Source organism: Chelonia mydas, chromosome 22 (assembly GCF_015237465.2).
Source record: "Chelonia mydas isolate rCheMyd1 chromosome 22, rCheMyd1.pri.v2, whole genome shotgun sequence".
Classification (NCBI taxonomy): Eukaryota; Metazoa; Chordata; order Testudines; family Cheloniidae; genus Chelonia; species Chelonia mydas.
The window spans coordinates 18,982,904-19,007,585 of record NC_051262.2 but is presented as its reverse complement, the minus strand read 5'-3'; the positions used below and the strand labels follow the sequence as shown (position 1 = coordinate 19,007,585).

The 24,682-nt window shown below is 42.8% G+C and overlaps 4 protein-coding genes across 5 annotated transcripts in view; 3 read left to right on the top strand and 1 right to left on the bottom strand.

Moving 5' to 3' along the window:
• Nucleotides 1–19: 19 nt before the first annotated feature.
• RPS25 (ribosomal protein S25) lies at nucleotides 20–4,543 on the top strand. The gene is made up of 5 exons (XM_007062409.4): nucleotides 20–168; nucleotides 501–596; nucleotides 1,988–2,171; nucleotides 3,859–3,957; nucleotides 4,482–4,543. The coding sequence occupies exons 1-4, from the start codon at nucleotides 64–66 to the stop codon at nucleotides 3,951–3,953; spliced, it is 480 nt and encodes a 159-aa protein (XP_007062471.3). The 5' UTR covers nucleotides 20–63; the 3' UTR covers nucleotides 3,954–3,957; nucleotides 4,482–4,543.
• Nucleotides 4,389–12,733, bottom strand: CENATAC (centrosomal AT-AC splicing factor). The gene is made up of 11 exons (XM_007062390.4): nucleotides 12,603–12,733; nucleotides 11,051–11,217; nucleotides 9,587–9,685; nucleotides 8,924–8,990; nucleotides 8,769–8,831; nucleotides 7,664–7,728; nucleotides 6,989–7,097; nucleotides 6,385–6,415; nucleotides 5,857–5,946; nucleotides 5,365–5,497; nucleotides 4,389–4,895 (listed from the first exon to the last, which is right to left on the bottom strand). Exons 1-11 carry the CDS (start codon nucleotides 12,717–12,719, stop codon nucleotides 4,820–4,822), a joined length of 1,017 nt encoding a protein of 338 aa, XP_007062452.2. The 5' UTR covers nucleotides 12,720–12,733; the 3' UTR covers nucleotides 4,389–4,819.
• Nucleotides 12,734–13,074: 341 nt separating this feature from the next.
• Nucleotides 13,075–24,682, top strand: part of BCL9L (BCL9 like) — a 166,368-nt gene continuing 154,760 nt past the window's right edge. For both annotated transcript variants that reach the window (XM_043533967.1, XM_043533968.1), the window contains exon 1: nucleotides 13,075–13,198. The gene's annotated coding sequence lies outside the window, so the exon portion shown is untranslated. The remainder of the gene's footprint in view (nucleotides 13,199–24,682) is intronic.
• LOC114020099 (nascent polypeptide-associated complex subunit alpha, muscle-specific form) lies at nucleotides 15,135–23,571 on the top strand. Its single transcript, XM_027824793.3, has 4 exons — nucleotides 15,135–15,193; nucleotides 19,907–20,017; nucleotides 20,735–21,402; nucleotides 22,867–23,571. The coding sequence occupies exons 3-4, from the start codon at nucleotides 20,761–20,763 to the stop codon at nucleotides 22,870–22,872; spliced, it is 648 nt and encodes a 215-aa protein (XP_027680594.2). The 5' UTR covers nucleotides 15,135–15,193; nucleotides 19,907–20,017; nucleotides 20,735–20,760; the 3' UTR covers nucleotides 22,873–23,571.

The following is a 24,682-nucleotide window of genomic DNA, read 5'->3' as shown; positions in this document are numbered from 1 at the left end:
TTTGGAGCGTTGTATTATGGGAATTGTATTTCTTTCTCTTTGACCCAGAAGCGGTGTTGCTACATGCTCCGGAAGTGCAGTGAAAGCACGGGGTTTCCCAGGCTCCCTGAGCAGACTCTTTCCTTTCTCATCCGACATCTTGAAGCAGCAGGAGCAGCTGCCGCCATGGTGAGCCGGCCCCAGGGCCCAGCCCCTCCTCGGCTTGGCCTTGGACAGGGTTCTCTGTGAGGCAGCTGGAGCAAGTGGGTGCCGGCTCCCTCGAGGAGGCCTAGCCCTGGACTCTCCCCCCGTTGGGAGGCGCCCGGGTGGGGAAGGCTCATGTTAGGGCCGCGTGGAAGCTGGGGAGGGGGCTCCGCCGTGGACGCTTCTTCCCGCGCACTCGACGGGTCTGCGCCTGGCGGTGTCGGGTGGAGGCGGATTGTCCCAGTGCTGGCGCCTGCTTTCATTTTTCTCATCTCTTCTCCCCCACCCCCTTTTCCGGGCTCTTTTTTTTTCTCCAGCCCCCCAAGGACGATAAGAAAAAGAAGGATGCGGGGAAGTCCGCTAAGAAAGACAAGGACCCAGTGAACAAATCTGGGGGTAAAGCCAAAAAAAAGGTAGGAGTCTGCACTGTGGTGCGTGGGTCCACTGGGCTCAGGTGTGTGTGTGCTGGGCAGTAGGGTCTGACAGAGCACTTTTGCCACTAATTTTTCTCTGCATGCCCTCTGTAAGATGAGTCCGTATCATCTCCTTTGTAGCTCACGAAAGCTTATGCTCAGATAAATTTGTTAGTCTGTAAGGTGCCACAAGTCCTCCTTTTCTTTTTGGGGAGCTAGGGAACAGAGAGCAGTAGCTATGTCGTCAGTTTTCCTGTGTAGCTGAGCCCTAAACTGTACTTAAGGTCACACGGTGAGATATTGTATTGTTCTATAATAATCTCTATTTTCTTTAATCATACTGGTAAATCACATTTAAGAATTATATAGGAGGGTTTCTGCATTTGATATTTAACAGTAGTTGTGACTACAGACTAACTCCTTGGTGACTGGGAGTGAGGCTTCCAAACTCTTGTCACTAACTCCCTTGGGCAAGTTATTCTGTTTTAATATTTTATTTGTAAAATGGGATGTTTCCCTGTGTCATAGAGCTCTTTAAATGTTTTTTAAGGCTTGAAGTGCTTTCAAATAAAATTATATTAATTGCTAATTGGCAACTGTATGTCTTAGATCCCATGTAGATCATGAAAATAAGCTGATTAAAATGTTAGCAGGTTATTATAAACCCTATGATCTCTTAGAGTTTAACTTGATATAATTATTTAAGAGGGAATGCCATGTGACTATTGAAATTAGGATTATCTCTTCAAACCTTTACTTTTGAGTTGCAAGGGGGCAAATTGCAGCCCCTGCCCCACTAGTATAATGGTGATCTAAAAGACTTTTCAACACTGAAGGAAGTTTCACTTCCTTGGTAAGTATAACATCCTAATCTTACTAATTTTGGGATGTCCCATTCTGTTACATGGTAGCTAAATCCTGAATTTTAAATGTGAAAATTGAGCTGGTGGGGTGGGAACTTTAGTCCTTTATAGATCACAAAGAAGCAAATGTCAGTTTCAAGTTACACTTTGCCACTTGTGGGGATGATTTACTGGTGCAGCACTGATAGCACTGAGCAGACTGTCAAGTGGCTTAACACCCTATGATTGAATAATAGTGGTAAAAATGCCTGGTTGCTGTCTGCTCTGAAATTTTCATTTTGCGGTAGTGTAGAAAAGGCCCCTTATGCATGTTAGAGCGTGGTGCTAATGGGTCAGTGCTGATAACATAGTGAATAGGTGTCTCTCTATAATTGGTGCTCATCTGAGCAACAAGCTTGCATTAGGTGGTCATGGAGGAAATGCTATGTGACCTGATGATGCAGTTCTTGAAATTACGGCAAAGCTTTCATTGGGGGTATTTGTGTTGCTGCTTTGATGGTGATGTTCCCCTTCTTTTTCTTCTTGTAGAAGTGGTCCAAAGGGAAAGTAAGAGACAAGCTGAACAACCTTGTTTTGTTTGATAAGGCTACTTATGATAAACTCTGCAAAGAAGTGCCCAACTACAAGCTCATCACGCCAGCTGTAGTCTCCGAAAGGTTGAAGATTCGAGGATCTTTAGCAAGGGCTGCCCTCCAAGAACTGCTCAGCAAAGGTAAAAACACACTGAACTGTGGATTGGGAGACCTCAAACCAGATGTATTATTTTATCTCCCTTACTTGTTGGTGATTGATTTTGATACAAATCTATTTGCAGGTAGCTTGTATACAAAGTTCAATAATGAGCATTTTAAGTTTTTAAATATCTCAAATCATCTTTCTTTTTGTATCAGTCTAATACAGTGGTCCCCAACCTTTCTATGGGAATAGCACATTCGTATTCCCAACAGACTGTGGCAAGCGCCAAGCACCCTGCTGCTGAGAAGCGGCAGCGGAAAGAAGCCTTGCTGCTGAGAAATGGCAATGCTTCTCAGCGGCATTTCGGCGGCGTAGTGTCCTGCGGGCACACACAACTGCCCTGGTGGGTGCCTTTGTGCCTGCGGGCACCAAGTTGAGGACCCCTGGTCTAATATATTAAAATGCCAAGTAAAATATCTATCTGTTCATAATATTTTTAAATATAATGCAAAAAATTGATGCATGACATCCATAGTGTCTGGTTGTGAACAGTAAAGATCCTACCTAGTGTAGAAAATAGCGTTAGGAGAAAACTATGTAACCAGGTCTGCTGACAACCTAAGTTCCCTCTAAGCTGCACCGGCTGCCCAGCCTGCTATAAAGTGCTATGCATGTCAGGTGCCCCTCTTGCCCTCTACTGTGGTGCTGTTCCCCAGAGCCTCCTGCTTGCTATGCAGAGCTGAGGGGGGAGGGAACACTGATATCAAGGTGTCTGTCCATCCTATCCCTATCCCTCTGCCCCTGTATCCCGTTTCTGCAGAGCAGGGTGGGGGGATGTGATGGGACTCAGGAGTGGGATGGAGGGAGCTTGCTGGTGGCTGCTGCTGTGCTGATCTGCTTAAAGGGGCAACGTGTGTGTCTCACTCTCACCCCCCAACACATACTTGTGTTGTGATACTTCCTGCAATGCACATAATTCTCTAATTTAATTCTTTCAAAGTGCTATTATTTGAATTTTTTGACTGGTCTCTGCATTTCATAATTTTTTCTTTCTTACTCTTAAATTTAAGTCTTTGAGTAGTGAATTCTAAAATGTCTGACTTGTCCAGGCTTGAAGTAATCATCGCTATGGTACCTTTTAAAAATATATATATATTATATCTAGGTTTGTGTCTAGTGGTGGTGCATATTACCTTAATAATTTGGTGCATATAAAATTAAATTTAGCACATGAATGGAAAAAATTAGAGGCAACATTGCTGACAACTGAATGTTTTGCAATGATAACTGTTCTTGGATCATACTGAAGTCCTGCTATCCTACAAAACATTTAGTGTTAGGACTACTGTGTTCTAGACAGGACCTTTGACTCTGGTTGCTTCAATAGGAATTCATTTGTGTTCCCACTGTAGAAGGCACAGTGGAACTGTTCTTGATATGCTGTCTTGAAACAACAGCTTATTAGCCCTCTATCTGAAGCTCTCAATGTAGATGCAGCCGATGAAGTGAGCTGTAGCTCACAAAAGCTTATGCTCAAATAAATTCCTTAGTCTCTAAGGTGCCACAAGTACTCCTTTTCTTTTGGCGAATACAGACTAACATGGCTGCTACTCTGAAATGTAGAGCTGCTAGCCTTTAGAAGTGTGGGCCTCCCCAGGTTATGTTAACATTGTTTAAAGATTCTGCACATTTTTTTCATAAATGTTTCCTGCTTCCTTTTGTAGGTTTGATCAAACTTGTGTCCAAGCACCGAGCCCAAGTGATTTACACCAGAAACACGAAGGGTGGAGATGCACCTGCTGGTGGGGAGGATGCTTAAAAAAGTGAGGTGCTATTTAAATTCTAGAGTTGCTGGTATCCCTTCCCCTCTGATGTACACATGGTTAATAGAACTGCTAGCCAAAATCCTAATGTGAATTCCTCATGGTGGACTTCTCCAGGGCCTTGTGAAATCCCTGATAGGAATCTACTTCTGAACAGAGTAAAAATGAACAGCCATAGTGCTGGAAACACTAAAACTGAATTATTGCCTGTCTGAGTGGAAGAAGGAAATTCTAAGATTAAATAGAGGTTGTGCTATTAAATAGTAATGGATATCTGACGCCAGATGGGGTAGATCATTTCTGCCAGGCTCACTCCATGCTTGCCTTAGTCCCCTGGTTGCCTTTTTATTAAGGCTTCTGGAACTTGCTCTGTAGTCAATAGCAACCAACCATCTAAACTCTCTTCATAAAAAGAGTCAGGAGTGGAGGACTTTTCACATTACAAGTGTTGCAGTAGGACAAACTTTATTAGACAACAAGTTCCACACAACTGATTGACTAACTCACTATTTTTTGCTTTGCAGGTTTTCCAGTCACCTCTGCAATATTTCTTATGTAAATGTATACAATAAAATTGTTGAATTAACTTTGTGTCTTAAGGGGGTGAGATGAAGTAAAAAAAAAAATCTCCTCAAGCATCTTGATGCTATTATGCGATAGCTCTGGCCAAAGATGCCTTGGCCTCCTTTTCATCTACACTGTAGGACAGCACAGTGAAGTCCCACTTAGGAGTAATTTTAATAAAGGTAGATAAGCAAAATTAGTTTGAGTTCATGTTTTCTATATAGCTGGATATATAATAAATATAACAGCATTGACATTATACACTTTGTATATTAAATACTAGGTGGTGCATGCTTTTTCATTGAACCTCAGATTTTGGTCTTTTTCGGGTCTTCCTTCCTTTTTCTTTACCTGATTCAGCTTTGAACTGATGTCTTAAAAAAAAAATCAATGAAAAAGTCAGCTTGGAGAATGCAGCATGCTAGGAAACACACTAATCAGCAATACTTATGTGCACTTTCAGGTGGGAGTGTTATCACAGTCTAAATATTTCATAAGGATGTTTCTACTCTTCAGGTAGCTATGGCAAACAGCACCCCCTGTAATTCAGTAGTGTTATTCACAAATCTAAATCTGTACTTAAAGTGTTGTACTCAGTATTTCTGCAGTAGAGACATGACTGTTTAAAAGGTGGCGTGTGAGATATTTCAGCAATAGAATTTGCCAGCTCCAAGGCTTCACACATGGAGCATTAACTTCTCTTACTACTTTCAGCAATACATGTTACTATTTCTGTCAGTGATCATTTGAGAAATTCCTTTCCTACAAATTGCCAACATTGTATATGTACAAGGAACCTCACCTCTTGAATTTAATGTCAGCCCATCATATGTATATGCTTACCTGGACTGCCACCTTCTGCCATGATTCCAGACCCGTCCAAAGGAGGGAAGCCAGCCTTCACCTGTCTCAGAGGTGTGATCAAAGTTGGCACCAACACGATCTGCTGGAAGTTTTTTCAGCTTCTGCTTCTCCTCTAAGAATCATTAGTTCAGAGAGAGTGAAGAGGTTCTATCAAACATTTTAGGTAAACTTACAGAAAAAGTGGTTGGGAGAATATTGGTCTCTTTCTGAAGAGGATTTTATTTTTTTTTCCCCCTCTTTCCCCTTACTAGAGACTGACTAACTGGAATTCATCTCCAGGATTATCAGAAAATCATCATTACCTAGCCTCCATGCAGAGTTTAATGTACCTCATCTATCCTGCACCACTTAGTCTTACACGCAAATTTGTCAGACTTCATAGCAGACCATTCTATGTATAGTGATTTTCTTTTTAAATAAAACTAGACCTCACCTCAATATATTCAAGTAGTAATATCCAAAGCCACTCACGTTCTTTGAGAAATTCCTCGTATGAAGGTCCAATCTGGTGTTTACTTCCAAATTCCTCTTCATCCTGCATCAGCCAAGGAGGTTTGGCACCTAGGAGGTAATAGGGAATGTGCTGGGCTACTGAAATAACCCTAAATACAGACCTAGGGGGAGAGGATAGGAAAAATACCCCCAAATTTCTGCATACAGAGTTTCCCTAACAAATCAGTGATGAAATGGCTTTCTCCTGGAAGTACTATACTGTATGCTTCCTCCTTTGTGGAAAAAATAAAGGACTAAGCATCTCAATTTTGACAGCTAAGAACCATGACAGTTCATACTTTGCAACCATACAGTTTCAAAGGAGTTTCCATTACAAGCCTGATTTTGCTCCACCCAATTCTAATACCTAAAGTCAGTTAACAATTCTCAGATTCCTGTCACAATTTTATGTTTTTAAGTTACTTTGCAGTCTTCTGCTGGATTCAGCCCAGAAACGTTTGATAAGGTCGTAAAAGTGAAAAACCCTAGCAACAATTAAACATGTACCTGTGTGAACATTTCCCTTCCCTTCAGATTCCTGTTTTCAAAAAATTAAGAAAATCCCAATTAGAATTGGAGGATTAAAAAAAAGCAACTTTTATTGTAACTTTGTACTACCACAGGAGAGAGACACTAAAAAACAGTAACAATTAACAAACTACCAGATTGCACAGATCTTCAAGTATGGACAAATAGACAAGGGGAACCTGATCATGAAAATAAGCAGCTCATGGGAGTATGAATTCCATTTGAAATTCCCTTCCCTAATGAAACTTTGAAATAAAGATAAACAAAGAATAAGTGTCTTTCTCTCTATCACCATCTAATAGATAGCCTGTACTAGGGATCTTTCATTTTCAGTGCATTTCTTTTAGGAAACATTCAGTTAGTGAAACAAAAGTCCCATGTTGCAGGGCTGAGAGTTTCACCCACTCAGTTGCTGAAATCCATTGGGTTGCTTTCGCAGTAGCTATGCCATTGGGGAAGCCTACAAACCATAATTCTGATTCTTACCAAATGCTAAAAGTATGAATTCCATTGGCTATGATCTGAAATACCAGCACTCATGAAAAAAGGAAAAGTGACTCTGTAAGCCCCTCTCCAACCTTACCTGGTGGCCAATAAAAGTCAGAGCATGGTTTTCTTCCATCCAATCTAAATCAGGTGTTATCTGAGTCACACTTGGACCAAGCTGCTCTTCCGTGATGATGGTGAAGTCACTAGAACACAGGAGCCAAAATACCCTGTGAGAGGAGGCATTTGGTATCCAGACAACAGCAAATGTTTTTCAACCTACACCATGAAATTGTTAAATACATTTTCTGGGAAGCAGGTGAGGCATAAATACTTCAGTGTGTTCAAGTTTGGAGATTTTTAATGGGGACAAGGAGAGGAAATTCAGCAGCAAACAATAATTAGCATTTATAAAGCACTCCGACAGTCTAGTTCTTTGCAAAGTTTAGTCCTGAAAACACCGTTTTGGAGGCAGGACATTATCCACCTTTTCAGAAAGGGTAACATTAATTGTTTGTTCTAGGATACTGAAGGAAAGATTAATTTGCCCACTAGGGGTTTGCAGACGGCTGAAGGTGCCTGCTGCTGCTCTTGAGAACTGTGTTAACTCAGAGAAATGGTACAGTGATAGCAATAGTCATCAATGTCCTAACTATACTGACCAGGGAAACAGTGTTAGTAACTCTAGATAAATGCTACTCAGCATTTCACCAAATTCAAAACTCCTAAGCAGAAGGGACACACATGATGATATAAAAGGCACATTTCTTACCTTTTATGCCCTCCAGGTGTACTGAAGGCAGAGGATTCATCACAAAATTCTGTCTCGGTTTGAGGCTGAGTTTGATTCAGGAAAAATAAACATTTTTTCTGGTATTCAACAGTAAGGCCCTTCCTGTTTTATGAAACACCTCATATTGCAATCATACATTCAATGTTTGTGCTCTGGAGGCAAGGAAAGTGGGAATTTTCAGTGTAGATACTAACGGTTTTTTTTGTTTGCCCTGGCTCTGCAGTGCTAGCAAGAGAAAACAAATAGAGAGAGGGAGCTCTTTTCAATGGCTTGTGAATAACCAACAGAACTGTAAGCTAGGTTCAAATTGCAGAATATTTATTGCTGAGGAGGATGGAGCCAGACTTACTCGAGGATCCCAGGGTGCTTGCAGCACCTACAGTTATAAAATGCAATCTTTTTTATCTGTAAACGGAGCAATTTGAACTGGACTCATTGAGTGAATCTACATCACCACAATGCCCTTTCTATGGAGTCAGACAATTTTTGCCCTTTTTAAGAAGATAAAAGGGCCAATAACTTTACCTATTCTGTTTGAGTATAGTCAAAAGGCCAAACAGATTCCATCCCCTGTAAGTGAAAGACTGAATTCCCAGCAAGAGGATATATCTGGTTCCAGTTGCTTCTTTAGAGAATGCAATGCATGAAGGTAACATACATACTAGTATCTTATAAACAAGGGTATTTAAGTGTCTAGTTTTCCCCCAGTGCTGGTATAATAGTACATTTTATTCCAGATTCCTTCTCTGTCACCCACATCCAACCCTATCCTAGAAGAACTAGCAAGGATAAGAAGATTTCAGTCACTGCGATCACTCAAACATAAGCACTGCACTATTTGTGAGACGGATAACCACACCTGAATGAAGCCAGAGATTTGCAATCACACAGCAGCAGTCCTATCAATTGTCACATCAGAATCTCCCGACTGGTCAGTGAGAGAACAAGTTATTAGAAGTAAACTGTATGTACTTTCAACATAAGAATCAATGCAGAAAATAGCCATTTATAAGAACTCAGAGGGCTTGTGGAAACAATCAATCATTTGCTGGATACTGCTCAGGTGCATCCTGGGAAAACAAACCTCTAAGACAGCATGTACCATTTCCTGTCTGCTCTGCTCCACTTCTCGGATATGGGATGCCATCTGGAATCAAACAAAGCAAAAAACAGAATGAGGACAAAAGGCAAAGCAAACAGGTAAGTCAGGCACAGCACACCTAGGGCATCTCTGTTCACCTCTTTAATGACCTCATCCTCTTTTTCTTCAAAAGCATCCAGAGCTTTGACAAGTGATGATTTGAACCTGAAAGAGTATTTGAGAGATCAGTCACTTTTGTGGCCTGAGTTAGTCTGACAGCTGAACTGCTGGGAACACCTGAATTTCTCCCTCAACCCCTGACATTGAATCTCTGTGCCTTAGTTTCCCTATTTGTAAGACAGGGATAAGGTGGCTTACATTTGCAGGGGCCCTGCAAGGATTAGTTAGTTACTGGTTGTAAAGCCCATGGAAGATAAGCTATGATGAATGATAAAATTTTGCAATGTATGTATGACTAGATGAAACACAGGGCTGGATAATATTATGACTCAGCTTTTTTTTTTTTTTTTTTTTATAATGATGCTAATAGAAGGTGAGCTAATCTTATGCTTGACAAAGTGAGGTGATCACTTGGGGCAAGTCAGAAAATCATCTCTAGCACAATGTAACTAGCCAGGTGCAGGGGATGATGGTATCAGATACTGGTTGCTGCTCAAAGCAGGAGTCTGGGCTATTTATTTATACACCGCAAATACACACACTAAAACATCTCTGTTCCAAAGACTTTTGAATCAACAGTTGGATCTAATGTAGCAAATCCTATACCCTTAAGCAAAGAAACAGACAAGGTGCCTACATACCGTTCATAGTCCTCAGGGGAAATCAGAAACTGCTGCTTTAATTTGGCTTCTGCTTTGTTCTCCCACCAGAACTTGTTGGCTTCTTTTTTATGCTCAAGGCTTTAAAAGAAAAAAAGAAAAAAGAATAAAACCAAGTTTGATTAAATCACTTAAAGCCTGAGCTCCCCATCTAAATTAAGTAGAGAGCACATGATTAATAACTGGCACAGATGTCTCCTTAACAGCTTATCTCAAACAGATATATTTATTAACTTACACTGATAGAGCAGCTTTCTGGGTTGCCCATGGTTATGTGACAAAAAATAGAGAGGTAAGGATACCAAGAGAAACAGATATTGGAAGCAGGTAAGATATGCTTTAACACTACAGGTATTGGTTTTCATTGCTCATTAAAGCAACAGGAAAAAGCAAAGTATAGAATAAAAATTTTGCATTCAAAGGCGCGTTTGGGTTCCACACACCACCAAAATCTGGTGTTTGGTTCATGCCCTTCTCCGATGTAGAATTTTGGCTGAATCACAGAAGCCTTGAAAGACGCAGAGAGCACATCTGTCTCCCTGGATAGTTGTATCATGGTCACCACTGTAGTTATAGAGCGTTGAGCATTTCTTCTTCCTATATCTTACAAATTAGTCCACACAAAAGCCAATGAAAGCTGTCTCTGAGCAAACACACTTTCATAAGGAAAGATTTATGGAACAGCAAAGTGTTATCTCACCACAGCTATACAAAGCTTGCATCTCATTTCAGTAAGTTTTTTTTAGAAGTACAATATTATACAGACCTACCATTAAAATATTATTCGTGGATAACAATACTGGAAGTGTTAGGAGTCATTTAAGTTACTAGTTTAAAGTTATGTTGTTAGGGTAACTGGATTTTAAGCAGTGGGTTTTCTTTAAGATCAACACTTCCATATCTGAATTGTCATCATGTGCTCCCCAGGAGACACTTAATATAGATTCTATATGTAAATAAGGTTCTGCACATTTTAGAAATATAAACTGAAGACCATCTTGGGTGTGTTTTCTTTAGTTATTCACTTCTGGAGTGGACAAATTAAGAAAGCTGCACATGTTAAGCAACTTGCATCAAACACTTTACAATTAGTTCTCACAACCTCCACATAAGATCATGGAGGTAAACAGAAGGGAAGTGACTTGCCCAAAATCACATAGCAAGTCAGTGGCAAGGGAGGAATAAAGACTAAGGGGCTGTCAGAAACTTCAGCAGAACCGGAATTATGTTAACTTCTTGTCCTACACAAGCATATCAAATTGGTTACAGCAGGAATCTAGTTACTAACTCCTTGGTTTTAGTCTCAGCTCCGCCACTGATTAACTATATGGTTTGAAGCATGTCACTTCATCTCTGTGCCTCAGAGTTGAGGAGCTGTGCACATACAAAGTATTATTAAACCATGTAACATCCCCCAGGATGCAGACAGGGCTGTGGACACCCTACCTGGCCATGTGCTGCAGAAGTCCCCCATGCAGCACTGTCAGGCTCCCATGGCTCAGGTGCTTTTTCACCTCCTGCTTGCAGCAGAGACACCAGAAGAGTTGTTCATGCTCCCCTGCGTCATACTTCGCAACCACTGCATTTTTAATCATCTTCCGAGCCAACTGCACCTGATTGAAGGAGGAAAGAGAAGCAAATTAGCTGGTGTTTACCAAATTTTTGAAAGCGGAGCCTCTTTACAAAAATTGAACGAATCATGGCCCCTACACTCCCATCGTCTGCTTGAAAAGGGCTATGCCTTTTAATGTATACATCTTTGTCTCATGCTCCTCCACCCAGCTAGTTCTCTGAACTCTCATCTCCCCTTCCCCCATACACTTTAATAAACACCAATGCAGATTTTTGTAATATTAATTGTCCTCTCCTTTCCCACATGCTTTCATGAGTAGTAAAATAGTTAATGTTGATGTTTAGGCTTTGTCTTCACTGCAGAAAAAGATGATGTTTACATGGCGATAGCTAAGGTGAGATACCTATCTCTATGTAAACAAGTGGTGACAAGGCCCAAGTAGTTTTTACATCAATGTCAACCTTATATCCACCATGTGGGATTTACATCAACTAGCTACATCCAGGTAAAAACTACTGATGAGTCTAACAGGCTTTTATATCAACATAGCTATCTCAACATAAAAACACACTTTTCCCCCCCCCAATGAAGTCTAAGGCTCTGTCTACACTACACAGCTTTTCACAACCTGGCTGTGTCGCTACAGCCGTGCTGCTAAAAGTTGCACAGTATAGCTGCTGTTTGTTGGTTCTCCTGCCGACAAAGCGCTGTTCATGCTGGCGCTTGTCGTCAGCAAAACTTTGTCCTTCGAGAGGGGTGTTTTCTTAACACCTCAAAGACAAAAGTTTTGTGGTTCAACTGCCAGTGGCATAGCCTTAGCCTTTGACTGACATTGGCATAAGTAGCCACTGAAATGAAGAGGGCTGGTCACACCTCAGAACTAGTGGTTTGGGTGGCCAAACTCTGTTGGACATCTCTGCATCATTTACACTCACTTCACATTTTGGATCTTTTCTTCACAATCAAAAAAGTTAGAAACTTACTTAAAAAAAAAACCTCAGAAAGGTGGGCTAAGGGAGAATGGCAGTGTCTGGTTACACCCTTGTGGCGCGTCTCCCACCCCTGGAGGCCCACAGCCCATGCTCTGGGAAAAGCTGACTTAGCTGCCACCAAAGAGGAGTTGTGTGAAGCCCAAGCACCTCTATTATTTCGCATTTAGCATGCCTGACAGATCAGCAATGTTTGAGCCTCATGTTTCCTGATGGGGAAGCTGAGACACAGGGAAGAGACGTGCCGCACCCCGGGTCAAACTGTGAGCTGGGGACAGAACCCAGGCGTCCTGGCTCCCCGCCCCCTCCCGCTCGACGGCGCGGCTCCACACCCCAAGCTCCCTCGTAACCCAGCAGGCAGCCCCCAAGCGCGGGCAGCAGCTCCCTGCCCAGCTACTGGAGAGGCAGCGGGAGTGCGGAAGCTCCCGGCTCTCACCTTGGCCTGCAGCCGGCCAAGCGCCTCCCGCAGCCGTCGCTGGTGGCTGCCGCTGTAGAGGTGGCGCCGACCCACGAAGGCGGTGAGGTGGCAAAGGGGGCAGTAAAATACCCCCATGGCGGAGCTAGGAGCCCAGCCCGGCGACCGCCGCCATCTTAAGGCGCCTGCCTCGACCGACGACTCTGTGCGTAGCGATCGCAGAGGAGAGAGCAGCGAGCACGCGCGCCCGCCCCAGCGTCTGTTCCCACCCAGACTGCGCCACCGGCCGCTAGTCCACACCGACCCCTCACGCAGGCCCACGGCCCGGCCGGGCGTCGATCTTCCCGCCTCAGGGGCTGCGCTGAGGCTTGGAGCGTGAGGCCGGCCTCCGGGCTGGGTGCCAGGATGGGAGCGTGTGAGGGAAATCCCACAGGTTACCACTGATAGAGTCAGGGAGTCTCTGGTCAGTTAATGGAGGCTGAGCTCACATGGAATTTCACCCAGGAATTCCCGCCTCCAGCCTATACAAATTGTGCTTGAACTAGAACATATTTTTAAAGAGACATCAGCCTTGATGTAAAGACTTCCAAGTGAAGTAGAATCCACCACATCTCTTGGTAAGTTGATTCCTGAGATCTTCTCCCTCCTCTGCTTGTGGCCTTGGTCAGATCACTTCTCTCTGCACTGCACTGTAGAATGGATAATGCTGTTCCCCTACCGCTCATGGAGGTTGGGAGGCTTCATTCAGTGATGTGACTAAAGCCTCATCTACACACAGAAGTTGGTTGCATAGATTTAAACTGATTTACTCACATGAGTCCAAACCCTGAGGTGGACCCTCCTAACCTCGTATAAGAGTGGCATATTTTGGATTAGTTCAAACCTAGTCTAGTTGACTGAAGCTAACCCAAAATAGGCCTGGTGAAATGAATCCACGCAGCCTGTTGCAGTAGTTTAACTAAACTGGTCCAAAAATCACACCTTTAGTTAAACCAGTGCCACTTTCTCATGCAGGCATTTTTAAAACTCTTGGACAGAAGGCACTGCAGAGGGGCAAAGCATTATTTTATTTATTCATTTCCACCAAATGTGCTCTCAGCACTTGCACACGCTTTATTAGTTTACTAGAAAACACAAAGTAAAAAATATTTTCCATTTTAAATGACTTTTGCTTCTCTATAGCTTATTTTCCTCAGTGTGGTTTGACTGCGCAGCACTATTGTATTCATTGCTCTTGTTAGTAGTGTTTTCCTACCCTTTGTAAAGCAAAGTGGTTTATATTTCAGGCCCAGATCCTGGAAGTTATCCTGCATGAAAGGACACTGGTACCCACACAGAGCCCTGTTGAAGTCATTGGGGCTCTGCATGGTGTAACCTGTAGGATCATGGCCTTAGTCAGGAAATCAATATAAGACAGCACTCCTGAGATCTTAAGTAAAATTTTCAAACATGCATAAGTGACATAGGCACATAGGAGCCTAAGTCCCATTGACCTGAAAGTTTTAAAAATTGGACATAGGCCGAGTCTACAGCAGAAAAGTTTTGCTGGTATAGCTACACTGGCCAAACCCTCCTAGGGTAGATGCAGGTTATACCACCAGAAAAGTGCTTTTCCTGGTATAACTTACATTAATTAGGTGAGCAAATTTAAGGCCTTGTCTACACTATAAAAGGATTGCCAGTATAGCTACATCAGTACAGTTAGTTATACCAGCAAACCCTCCTAGTTTACACACAGCTTATACCAGTTTCCCAATCAATATAAGCTATACCAGGGTTCAAAAACGAACCAGATAAGTTCGGAGGATAGGTCCATCAATGGCTATTAGCCAGGATGGTCAGGGATGCAACCCCATGCTCTGAGTGTCCCTGGCCTCTGAGTGCAAGAAGCTGGGAGTGGATGACGGGGGACGGATTACTTGATGATTGCCTGTTCTGTTCATTCCCTCTGAAGCACCTGGCATTGACAGGATACTGGTCTAAATGGACCATTGGTCTGACCCAGTATAGCTGTTCTGACACTGGCAAAAGCATTGTTTTCTGATATAAGTGCATCTTCTCTAGGGTTTATATTGACATAGATATGTCAGTAAAAAAAATCACACCGCTAACTGACATCACTTTGTCAGGAAAAGTTTGTCGTGTAGACCTTACCTAAGCTGTACTAGCAAAAGCACTTTTTTGCTGGTATACCAATGTCTACACAAGGGACAAGTCTCTACTACAAACTTTTGCCAACATAGCTGTGTTGGTTAAGGTTGTGATGAGGTGTGGTCTACAGTTGACATAGTTGTGCCAACAAAAGCTGCTAGTGAAGATGCTTTTTCTGGTATAGCTTATTTTGGGATGCGGGGGTGGGACAATGAAGAGGTGGCTGACATGGCTATACCGGCAAAAGCACAGTTTTTCCAGTAAAAACTAGCTGGAATTTTCAATGGATCAAGAAGTTGGGGGGAAAAAAATTATTTCAGGTCTAACAATATGTTTAATTTGGGGGTATTTTACCCCCCCCCCTTTTTTTTTTTTTTTAAATAAAAGCAAAGGAAATGACATTTTGAACAAAGGGCTAGATTCACAAGCGGACTTCCATTCACAAAACCCCAGAAGAAAAGGTAATGGTGGTGGTGGTGTACTATTTATACCCAATGGGTAAGCTACTCACCTGGATAGGAGAGACCCAAGTTTGATTCTCTGGGCTGAGCAAGGACTTAAACCTAGGTCTTTTCCCATTTCAGGTGAGCATCCTAACCACAAGGCTTTTGAGTATTGCGGAAGGGGGACCTCTAATTTTCTCCTGTTGAAGCTGTTCCACTTTGTATTAAACATTCATTGAGCCAGAGAGAGAAAAGGCAGGAGAATGACTCTAACTTCCTGGCTAGGGCACTCACGGGGTGTGGTTGGGGGACACTGGTTCCAGTCCCTGTTTCAGTGCATATTTAAGTATTTATACAAGGTGGAATGGGTTCAGTAAGGGAGATTGAGAGAACCTCTGCCCTAGAATAGCTCTTGGGGACTAGGTCACCTCCCTTTCCCTGAGAGGGGGGAGACCTCGGTTCAAGTCTCTGCTCCAGCACACAGATTCAAAGAGAGAGATCCTGCATCACTAGTGAATGCCCTGATCACTGGGCTAATGTGTATGGGGGCCACGATAATAGGTTTGTGACTGTCACCTAAATGTTGGAGTTAGGTGTCCAAGTCCCCTTGTGAATCTAGTGCGAAAAACCAATATTTCATCGTGAAAATGTCAAGATGAACCATTTTGACATGGGGGGATCGGGGGGAGAGGAAGAATTTTTTTTTTTTTTTTACCAAAACAATTAGCCAAAATCAACACAAATTTGCAAAATGTTTTGATCTTCCTGAATCTGCATTCTTTGATGAAAAAAGTTTTGGCCAAAAGATTTTACCCATGTCTAATCACATCTCTTCACCCCTCTTAACACCCCTGAGCAATGTAGCTATGCTGGCTTAACCTGTCATGTAGAAATGGAGTATGTCCACACTACAGCCGCAACAGCAGCACAGTTATGTGGCTGCAGTTGTGCTGCTAAGGCGTAGGTGCTTTCTACATCAACAGAAGGGATTCTTCTGTCACTGTAGGTAATCCACTTCTCCAAGAGGCAGTAGCTAGCCTCTGTACCAGGAGTTAGGTTGACCTGTGGTTGTCAGGGTGCAAAATTTTTTACAGCCCTGAGCAACATAGCTAACTTGACATAAGTTTTAGGTGTAAATAGGCCCTTGCCTTAGTCATTGAGATCCAGATCCTCTGAGATAGTTAGGCACATAACTCCCATTGAAATTGATGGAAGTTAGGCATCTAAATACCTTTGAGGGTCTGGGCCCTAGGCGTTATTGACATTTTTAACCTTTATCTTTAACTGTCTTAAAAGGAATTTCTCCATGTTCAGTAGCATTTTGATCAGTGCTGATGTTTAGCTTTTTCTCTCCAAAATACAATACATGGAACAGCCACAATTTTCACATGTGGCTGCAAAGTATATTGTAATATTCTCTATGGGTGCTCCTTTGTATAAAATAATGTTAGTGATTAAAATAATTAAATAAATAAATAAGGTCTTGATCCTGCACACACTGAAGTAGTTGAGTAAATTTACACGTGAGTAGTCCCAGTTAATTTATGGAGAGTGACTACTCATCTGTGTAAAGTTACTCACATACTTAAATACTTGCAGGCTTGGGACCTAAGGCCTGGTCTACACTAGGAAATTAGGCTGGTATAATAGGTTGCTCAGCGCTGTGAAAAATCCACACACCTGAGCAATGCAGTTATAGCAACCTAGCCCCCCAGTGTAGATAGCATAAAGTTGATGGGGGGAGTTCTCCTGTCAACCAAGCTACCGCTTCTCAGGGAGATGGTTTATCTTCACCAACAGGAGAACCCCTCCTGGCCGCGTAGGTAGCATCTTCACTGAGGCGGTGCAGTTGTAGTGGCTGATATGTAGACAAGTCTCACAACCAGTCTGTGAGGTAGGTAAGTAGTTTCCTGGACCCAGATTCTCAAAGGCCTAATTTCTGGAAATTAGGCACCTCAATACCTTTGAGGATCTGGGCTAGAGAGCTTGTATATTTGCTACATAGTTACTTACACCTGCCAAGTAGAGGTTTACATATATTAATAAATGTGGAGGCTTAATTAATTTGATACTTCTGTAACTCTTTGAAATCTCTGGGTGAGACACTATAGTCAACAATACAATGCTATCTTTCTCTATTAATTCCTTTTACATATCTTTATAATTTCTAGATCAGCAAAAAAAAGGGAACATGTCTAATCTGAGGGGTTCTCAGCCTTGGAAAAAATGGGAATCCCTGCTGTAAGCAGTCATTTTTCAAAGTAACTTTAACAAGCCTGCTAATTGGTATTTAAAGGTGCTAATGAGAGGAGAGTCAATCGCTGCCTTACTAGCTACTTTCCCATATAAAAAGGATCAAAATGATGATGATCGATGGAGAGAATTCAGGATAACAGCTTTCCTTTATCTGTAGTCATGTGCTCTTTATTTTTTAAAAGCTGTTGATTTTATTTGTTCCCTTGATGAAAAATGTATTTAAACTTCAAAAACAAAAAGGCTTGGGAAAACCTTCATTTAAAAAGTGGCCTTGAGAATTGGAATATGGCTCACAAACTTGAACTGGCTACTACCACTGATCAAGTTGATCAAGGTAGGAAACAAATGCTCAGCATCTCATTTATGTAAATATAGCTTGCATTTTTTTATATGATGTTTCTTATACTCAAAGAATAAGATAACTAGCTATTGTTACTTCAGGGACTATTCAAGCCAGTAAATATAGCTGTTACATGAATCAAGAGTAGTTCTGGACTTCCTCATTAGAACGTGTCATATGAGATGCTGGGCATCTGTGAATTATTGGGGATCATGGGTACGGTTTGTTTTCTTCGCTTTCCTGGAGTAACCTACGAAAGTTTAAAAAAAAAAAAGTTGCTAGAAATAAAGTTATTTGAATGAATTTAATGTTAATTGTAATTAAGTTAACTTATTTTAAGGAAGATCATTAAATACTATAGCTTAGTTTTTTCATTAACATTTTGTAAAATCTCTTTTGTTGTCTCATGACTCTCTTCATATTTATATATAAATAACTATAAACTTTCCTATGCAACTTGTGCAGGAAGATCAATGAGGAGACTGGTTACCCTATCTTTATTATCCCATTTGTACAGAGATATGGGTAACCAAGCAACATACAGCCTGTAGAGGAAATATAACTTTACATACTTCCAGGTAGCAACAAATTTTATTCCTTGAACTTGGATGAATAAGAAAACAAAACACTTGACAGGACAACAATCCTCTAAATCTGTTAGCTCACTGAAGTTCCTACAGGGTGAGGAGAAAACCTCAGGACTAAATATTATTACCACAGGAGCCAGGACTTTCCAGTCCTTTCTCAACACTCAGTGATTTGCTGTATCGCCTTGGGCAGATCATTTCAACTGTCATGTGCCTCTGTTTCCCCACTGTGAAGCAGAGATGATATTTAATTTTCATACTCCATATGAAAGACATCTGATTGTACAGAAGTTTTATGATTAAAATAACATAAGCAGTAAGCTACAAAATCCTTTCTAGAATTAATCTTCTCTGAACAGAAACTCTACTGCAACCTTAACTATGGAGTAGCTCCTGCTCCTCCGTAAAACGGACACCCACAGCTGAAGTCTAGTCTGTTATCTATCACTGTAACAATGACCTTTAGAACACAGCTTAACTTCACTAGACTTTGGGAATCTCTACCAGTTGCACTGCTATGGATATAGCTCCTTTGGTGGGAGCATTAGCGTAGATATGGCATAAGCAGCTGCTGGCACTTTACCACCATGTATTGTGTAGGCCTCCTTTGCAGCAGGATTAGACAACAAGACACTGGTGTGGGTTTTTGTTGTTTTGGTTTATTTGGGTGGATGTATGGGTGCTTTGTGTTTTGGGTTTTAAACATTTTATTCCAGCATGTGTCTAAACAGGTGTTTCCACCATTGCTCCTAATAGTGGAGCTGTTGCCCAAAAAGTCTGGTGTAAGCATTTTTCATAAACTTCTTTTCCATTTTGCTCACATGCACCCCCTGAAAAAATACCTGCTAATCTGATGGCCTTAATTTTTAATTCTGATGGCCTTTAATTTTAAAATTTAATCTTAATTTGACTTTGTCTTGTGAGGTAAAAGGCTTTTCAGTATCTAAGCTTGGTTAACTCCCTCCTGTCTAACCCAGGAGTGGCCAACTTGTGGCTCCAGAGCCACATGCAGCTCTTCAGAAGTTAATATGTGGCTCCTTGTTTAGGCACCGACCCCTGGGCTGGAGCTACGGGCACCAACTTTTCAATGTGCCGGGGGTGCTCACTGCTCAACCCCTGGCTCTGCCACAGGCCCTTCCCTCCCTCTCCCCCTCCCCTGAGCCCGCAGTACCCACACTCCTGCACCCCCCGCATGCCATCGGGAGGGAGGGGGAGGCGCTGATCAGTGGGGCTGCCAGTGGGCTGGAGGCGCTGGGAGTGGGGGCGGGGGGTGCTGATGAGGGTGCTGCTGACCTATTACTATGGCTCTTTGGCAATGTACATTGTTAAATTCTGGCTCCTTTTCAGGCTCAGGTTGTCCACGCCTGGTCTAACCAGTGGCAACCTAGAATTCTCTGTCATAATTGGTAGGCTGACTCCACGTGGTGCTTCAGCAGAGCTAGTGAGGCTAAGGCATCAGGCAGGTGCAAGTTTGATTGATAGGTGTGATATGTTCTTGATTTTAGGGGCTTTCTTTGGTTTGTTTTTTTGTCTTTGCCTGTGGACCAGGTACAGAAAAGGATCTCGGTGAATTCTTTCTACATGAGCCATACAAGCATCGTTGGAGCAACTCTGTCACAAGAGAAGCAGCCCAGCCCCCTCTAGCCAAGGAGCAAGATGGCAAGTGATGACTATGGGTTGTGTAGAGTAGGAATATTGGCAGGGTTTCCTACACAGCATGGCTCATGTGGTTGGGTTGGCAATGTTAATGAGGGTGGGCAGGGTAGAAGGATACTGTGGAGTCATGCACTAGCTAGTGCACTGATGCTCAGACTGAGGCTTGAGAGCTGCAAGTGTCTCTTTAATGTGTCTCTTGGAGCTCTTTGCAGCACGTGATTTTAAAACACTGATTTAATTATTAACCAATCAGGATGCTTTTACTGTTAACCAGTTATAGAATTCTTGGTCATTTCGCTGTGAGAAAATCTACTGTAATTAAAAATAGTAAATAAAACAATGAATTCACACTACTGTGGCTCTTTTCGGTTATGCTGATTGCTAATTTGGGTCCTGAACCACTGAAATCTGAGTATCACAGAGCTAGTGCATATGTACACCATGCTTCCTAGTGCACGGAATGTCAGATTTGATTAAGTGTGTGACAGTTGCCTTCTGGTGGCGACTCCCTGTGAGCTAGAGTACTGGGACTTTGACTCAATAGGGTATCTCCTCTAGTTAGTGATAGGACTGTAGTTTTGGATTTGGAGATACTGTTGCCTAATGAGCTGTCCAAAGGAGCTAAGCAGCTTACAAACGGGAGGAGGGGGGAACCCCACACAACTAACTTCAACAAAAGCACAGCTTTGCTGGAGTGATCGGTCATCTTTGTTTCCACAGAATCTGATGTGCAGCCACACTTGTGGATGTGGGTGAACCCCAACCTGGTTTGCCCCATAACAGGATACCCCAATAAGGGAGTCCCAGGAAAACCAGTGCATTCGGTAGCTCCTGCACCCAAGGCGGCTGTTAGAAAACCTACTTCAGTAACACCAAGGCCCCAAGTAGCTGCTGCCCTACAAACTTCCTCTGGACAATGTGTTTCAGTATCCCCAGTAACTGCTGCACCCAAGGTCTCCGCTAGAAAATATAGTTCAGAAAAGGCAGTGACCCTCATCACTGCCCTGAAGACTTCTCCTGTTGCCTCTGTTTCCATGCCCCCATTGGCTGCTGCTGGTGCTGTGATCCTGCAGGCTTCCACAGTCAAGAAAGTTCCCAGAAAACTAGTGTTCCCTGTATTATTGGCAACTGTTGCACCCAAGGCTTCTACTCCAGTAAAACCAGTACCTCCAGTAGCTGCTGCACACAAGGCTTCTAATAGAAAACATGCTTCAGTAAAGACAGTGCCCCCAGTAGCTGACACCATGCAGATTTGCACACACACACCGGAAAAAACCATGTTCCTGGAAGCTGCAGCACTTGAGGACTCCTATCAGAAACCAGTCTTAATTGACTCCAAGCAACTCTGTCCCAAGGAGGAGGTGCTACTGTGCTCCAGCAAAGCAAAGGTATGTTACATGGGCTTCATGTGCACTGAACTTCCAGAACTGTGTGGCCTACTGTTATTTTGGAGGCTGCTGGCTCCTGATCTTCTCACTAGCAGCAGCATCAGAGGACCTAGTGGTAGTGCAGCTGTGCAATTGAGAGGGAGCAAACAATAGGAGACCAAGCTCCTGCAGTAAGAATCTCCTGCTCTTAAAGGTCAGTCTTATTCCAGTGTTATCTCAGGCTGTCTTAACTTATTTGTGTCAGTGTAGGTGCAACTGCAGAGAATCACACAGTTATTGAGGTGAGGAGGAGATCTCTTCTACTTGTAACTATTTCTGAAACTTGTCAGAGTGCTGAGAGCAGAAGATAGGTGCTCTCTTCTGTGGTGCGGGTGTATCAACAGATAAAGGTGCAAATGGAACTCAAGCACTAGTCATTGTGATCAAATGCCCAGCCAGCCCTCTACCTGGGAATTGAAGGAGTATGCCAAGAACTGTACAAAGCTCCTAACTCACCCGTCTCCTATCTCATAGACCTAGGACTTGCTGTAGTGAACTCATCCTTTGGGTTTAGTTTGAGTCTGACAGCCCCCTGCTTTAACAAAACGAGCTAGCAGTGCAGTACCCTTTTTGGAGGGGAAGAGGTCTAGAGAGGAAATTCCTTCCTGATCCCCATAGCAATCTTATCTCCTGAAACAGGTGTTGGTTACATCTTTCTCATGATATTTGAAAGGCACTTACTGACCTTATAGGGCCCAGAGTTGGATGGATGGTGAAGTGTGGGCAAGAAATCAGGGAGGGCTCTGCACTTCCTGCAGCTTTCAGAAGGGAGAGGGTAAATGACTGGTAGACTCAGATTCTGATACTTTATCCCAAGCTGGGAAGGTGTGCATGTTTTTGACATCCACCATTTCATTACTGAGGAATCTCAAGTTTAAATGATCATGTGGAAACTGAGGGAAGGGGAGGGACATGTGAGGAACCTTCTGTTAGTAGTTCAAGGGACACAAGCAGCCAATGTCTCTCCCTGTACTGTAGCTGCAGGGTGACATCACTGATCAACTGCAGGTGTCTATGGTTGGTGAGCTCCTGCCAGCCAACAAGCAGTGTCCAGCTGTCAGTCAGAACAAAGCATCAGCAACGTACAGTCAGAGTATTTATTTTTATCTTATCCTTCAACTTGCAGCCAGGGTACAGCCATTAGATTCTTGGCCAAAGCCTGCATTGGAAACTTGCCTTGTCTTCACTGGCCTCTTCTCCTCTTGCACCCCCACCCCCATATCCCATTAAAACTTTCCATTTGCTAACATAAGTGCAGATGCTAGAGTTGCAGCTCTAGTGTGCCCCACCTTACAGGGAAACTAACCAGCTTGGTGTCTTTATATTCGTGATATTTCCATTCTGGCTATGATGGACAATAAAACCTGATCTTCCTGGGTTCAGTCTTCACCACAAAACTACCCACTCTTCCTCTTACTTTTGCAGCACTGAGATTGATATGACCTGTGACTCCCACAGCCCCAGTGACCTGGATGACTTGACACCTGTCCTTCATCTCTTCTTTTGGCTAAATGATGCTGACTTCAAAATGACCTTTGCCAGCAAGAGGCTACTGAAGATGGGCTTTGTGTGGAAAGCAACCCAACCTTCTTCTCACTCTCATATGGAGAACAAGTCAAATGCCACTTGAGTGCAGCCATATTATGCCCCCTTTTCCACAGAAATTCCGGGCTCCTGCTGACTTCAATGGGTTGGGTGGTGCTTAACACCTGTTCCAGACTGTGTTTCAGGGCAGGTCTGAATAGTTTTGGTTTTGTTAAATCTGTGCCAATTTAGTTAAAAGGGTTCAATACCCTATTCATTTTGACTTAGCTTGCAGTAGTAAAACTTCTAAATTGTGCTGTCCACACTAGGGTGTTGAACTGATCTAACCTGTTTCTTTTTTCCCCGCAAGGTGATCTAGTTAAATTGGTGCCAAAACTGATGTAGACAAGCCCCAGGTAGTACTTCTACCTGTCCTCTCTTAGGGAGGAAAGCTGCCACTGTGCTGGCTGGCACTACAGGTAGGGATCCCCTTGCTAGGGATCAAATAAAACTACTTTTTTTTTTAAAGTCACTTTAAAATAAAGCTTAAGTCTGTATCAGCTATGAGCTTGCCAGGCATCTATTAAAACTTCAGTTTCCTTTTAATGCTGTATTTCTAATTCTTTAAGCGATCCTTTCTGTAGCCTCTGTTCTTGTATCCCGCTCTGGCTCCTTCCAACCAAACTCAAAGTGCTTTTGTTACAAATGTCAAGTCTTTCACCTCTGGCATAAGAACGGAGTCACCTCTGTGCCTTATCTGTAAGCTGGAGTAAAAGTAACTTGTCTGACATCATGCATGATGTCTGTGGCAGAGCTAGAAATAGAACCCAAGTGTCCAGATATTTAGTCCTGTGCTTAGCCAACAGGTCCTTGCTCTACCTCTTGAAGGGTAGTTGCTTGTGAGGTTGTCAGGCACTAGATCCAATTTAGGCCTGCAGTGACATGAATAGCTAAACAAATCAAACCTCTAGCATCAGCAAAAATGGTCACTGCCAAGGACATGAAATCCCCACTCCAGGTAAAGCATTGTACAGCTACCAGCTGCATGATCAGAATAGGGGAGTTAGGATATAGGAATAGATGGTATATTGGTTTATTTTATAGTAAATTCTAAGTTTTCCCTAGTGGAAAGAGGATCAACCTCTACCTACTGGCACTCAGAGTAACATTAGCCACTTTCTGCTAAGCAAGCATTTTTGTGAGAGAAGGGTGCTAAAGGAAGGGAAGAGCTTTTCAACAAATCCTCCCCTCTGACTTCTGCTCTTCCTCTTGCATGGATCTTTGCTGACTACCCTTAATCAGGAATATGTGCAACAGCTCCCGCTGCATCTGACTGGAGTAGAAACCACCCCTCCTGTAGAGACTGCTTGCTAAGTTTGCCCGCAACTCTTGTGCGGATTTAAGAGGCAAAACATTACTTTTGAATGGGCTTTCAAGATCCTGCTGTACTAGAGCATTGGTCAAGCTCATTCTGATGGCTCAGTCAACTGAAAAATCAGCTTGAGTGCTCTCCCTTGTGGTGTGGGTGTGATTTGCTCATGTTCCTCTCTCTTTGTGAGGTCTGCCTGACTGTTGAAACAGTCACTTGTTTATGTAACATCCACTTTCAGCTGTACCAGTAAACTTCTTGCTTGCAAGACTCTACAGTAGGGAATAAGAGGGGCCTATCCTAGACTAACAACAGTTCACCTTTGCTGTCACGTGCTCACTGGGGACT

Bases quoted from the DNA above. Each gene is read 5' to 3' on its own strand.
- RPS25 (XM_007062409.4), top strand. From the start codon at position 64: ATGCTCCGGAAGTGCAGTGAAAGCACGGGGTTTCCCAGGCTCCCTGAG. The intron at 169-500 runs GTGAGCCGGCCC...TTTTTTCTCCAG, and splicing joins CAGGAGCAGCTGCCGCCATG to CCCCCCAAGGACGATAAGAA. The intron at 2,172-3,858 runs GTAAAAACACAC...TTCCTTTTGTAG, and splicing joins CCAAGAACTGCTCAGCAAAG to GTTTGATCAAACTTGTGTCC.
- CENATAC (XM_007062390.4), bottom strand. From the start codon at position 12,719: ATGGGGGTATTTTACTGCCCCCTTTGCCACCTCACCGCCTTCGTGGGT. The intron at 7,729-8,768 runs GTTTGTTTTCCC...AATCAAACTCAG, and splicing joins TGGTACATGCTGTCTTAGAG to CCTCAAACCGAGACAGAATT. The intron at 5,947-6,384 runs GTACATGTTTAA...ATTACCTCCTAG, and splicing joins GAAGGGAAATGTTCACACAG to GTGCCAAACCTCCTTGGCTG.
- LOC114020099 (XM_027824793.3), top strand. From the start codon at position 20,761: ATGTGGGTGAACCCCAACCTGGTTTGCCCCATAACAGGATACCCCAAT.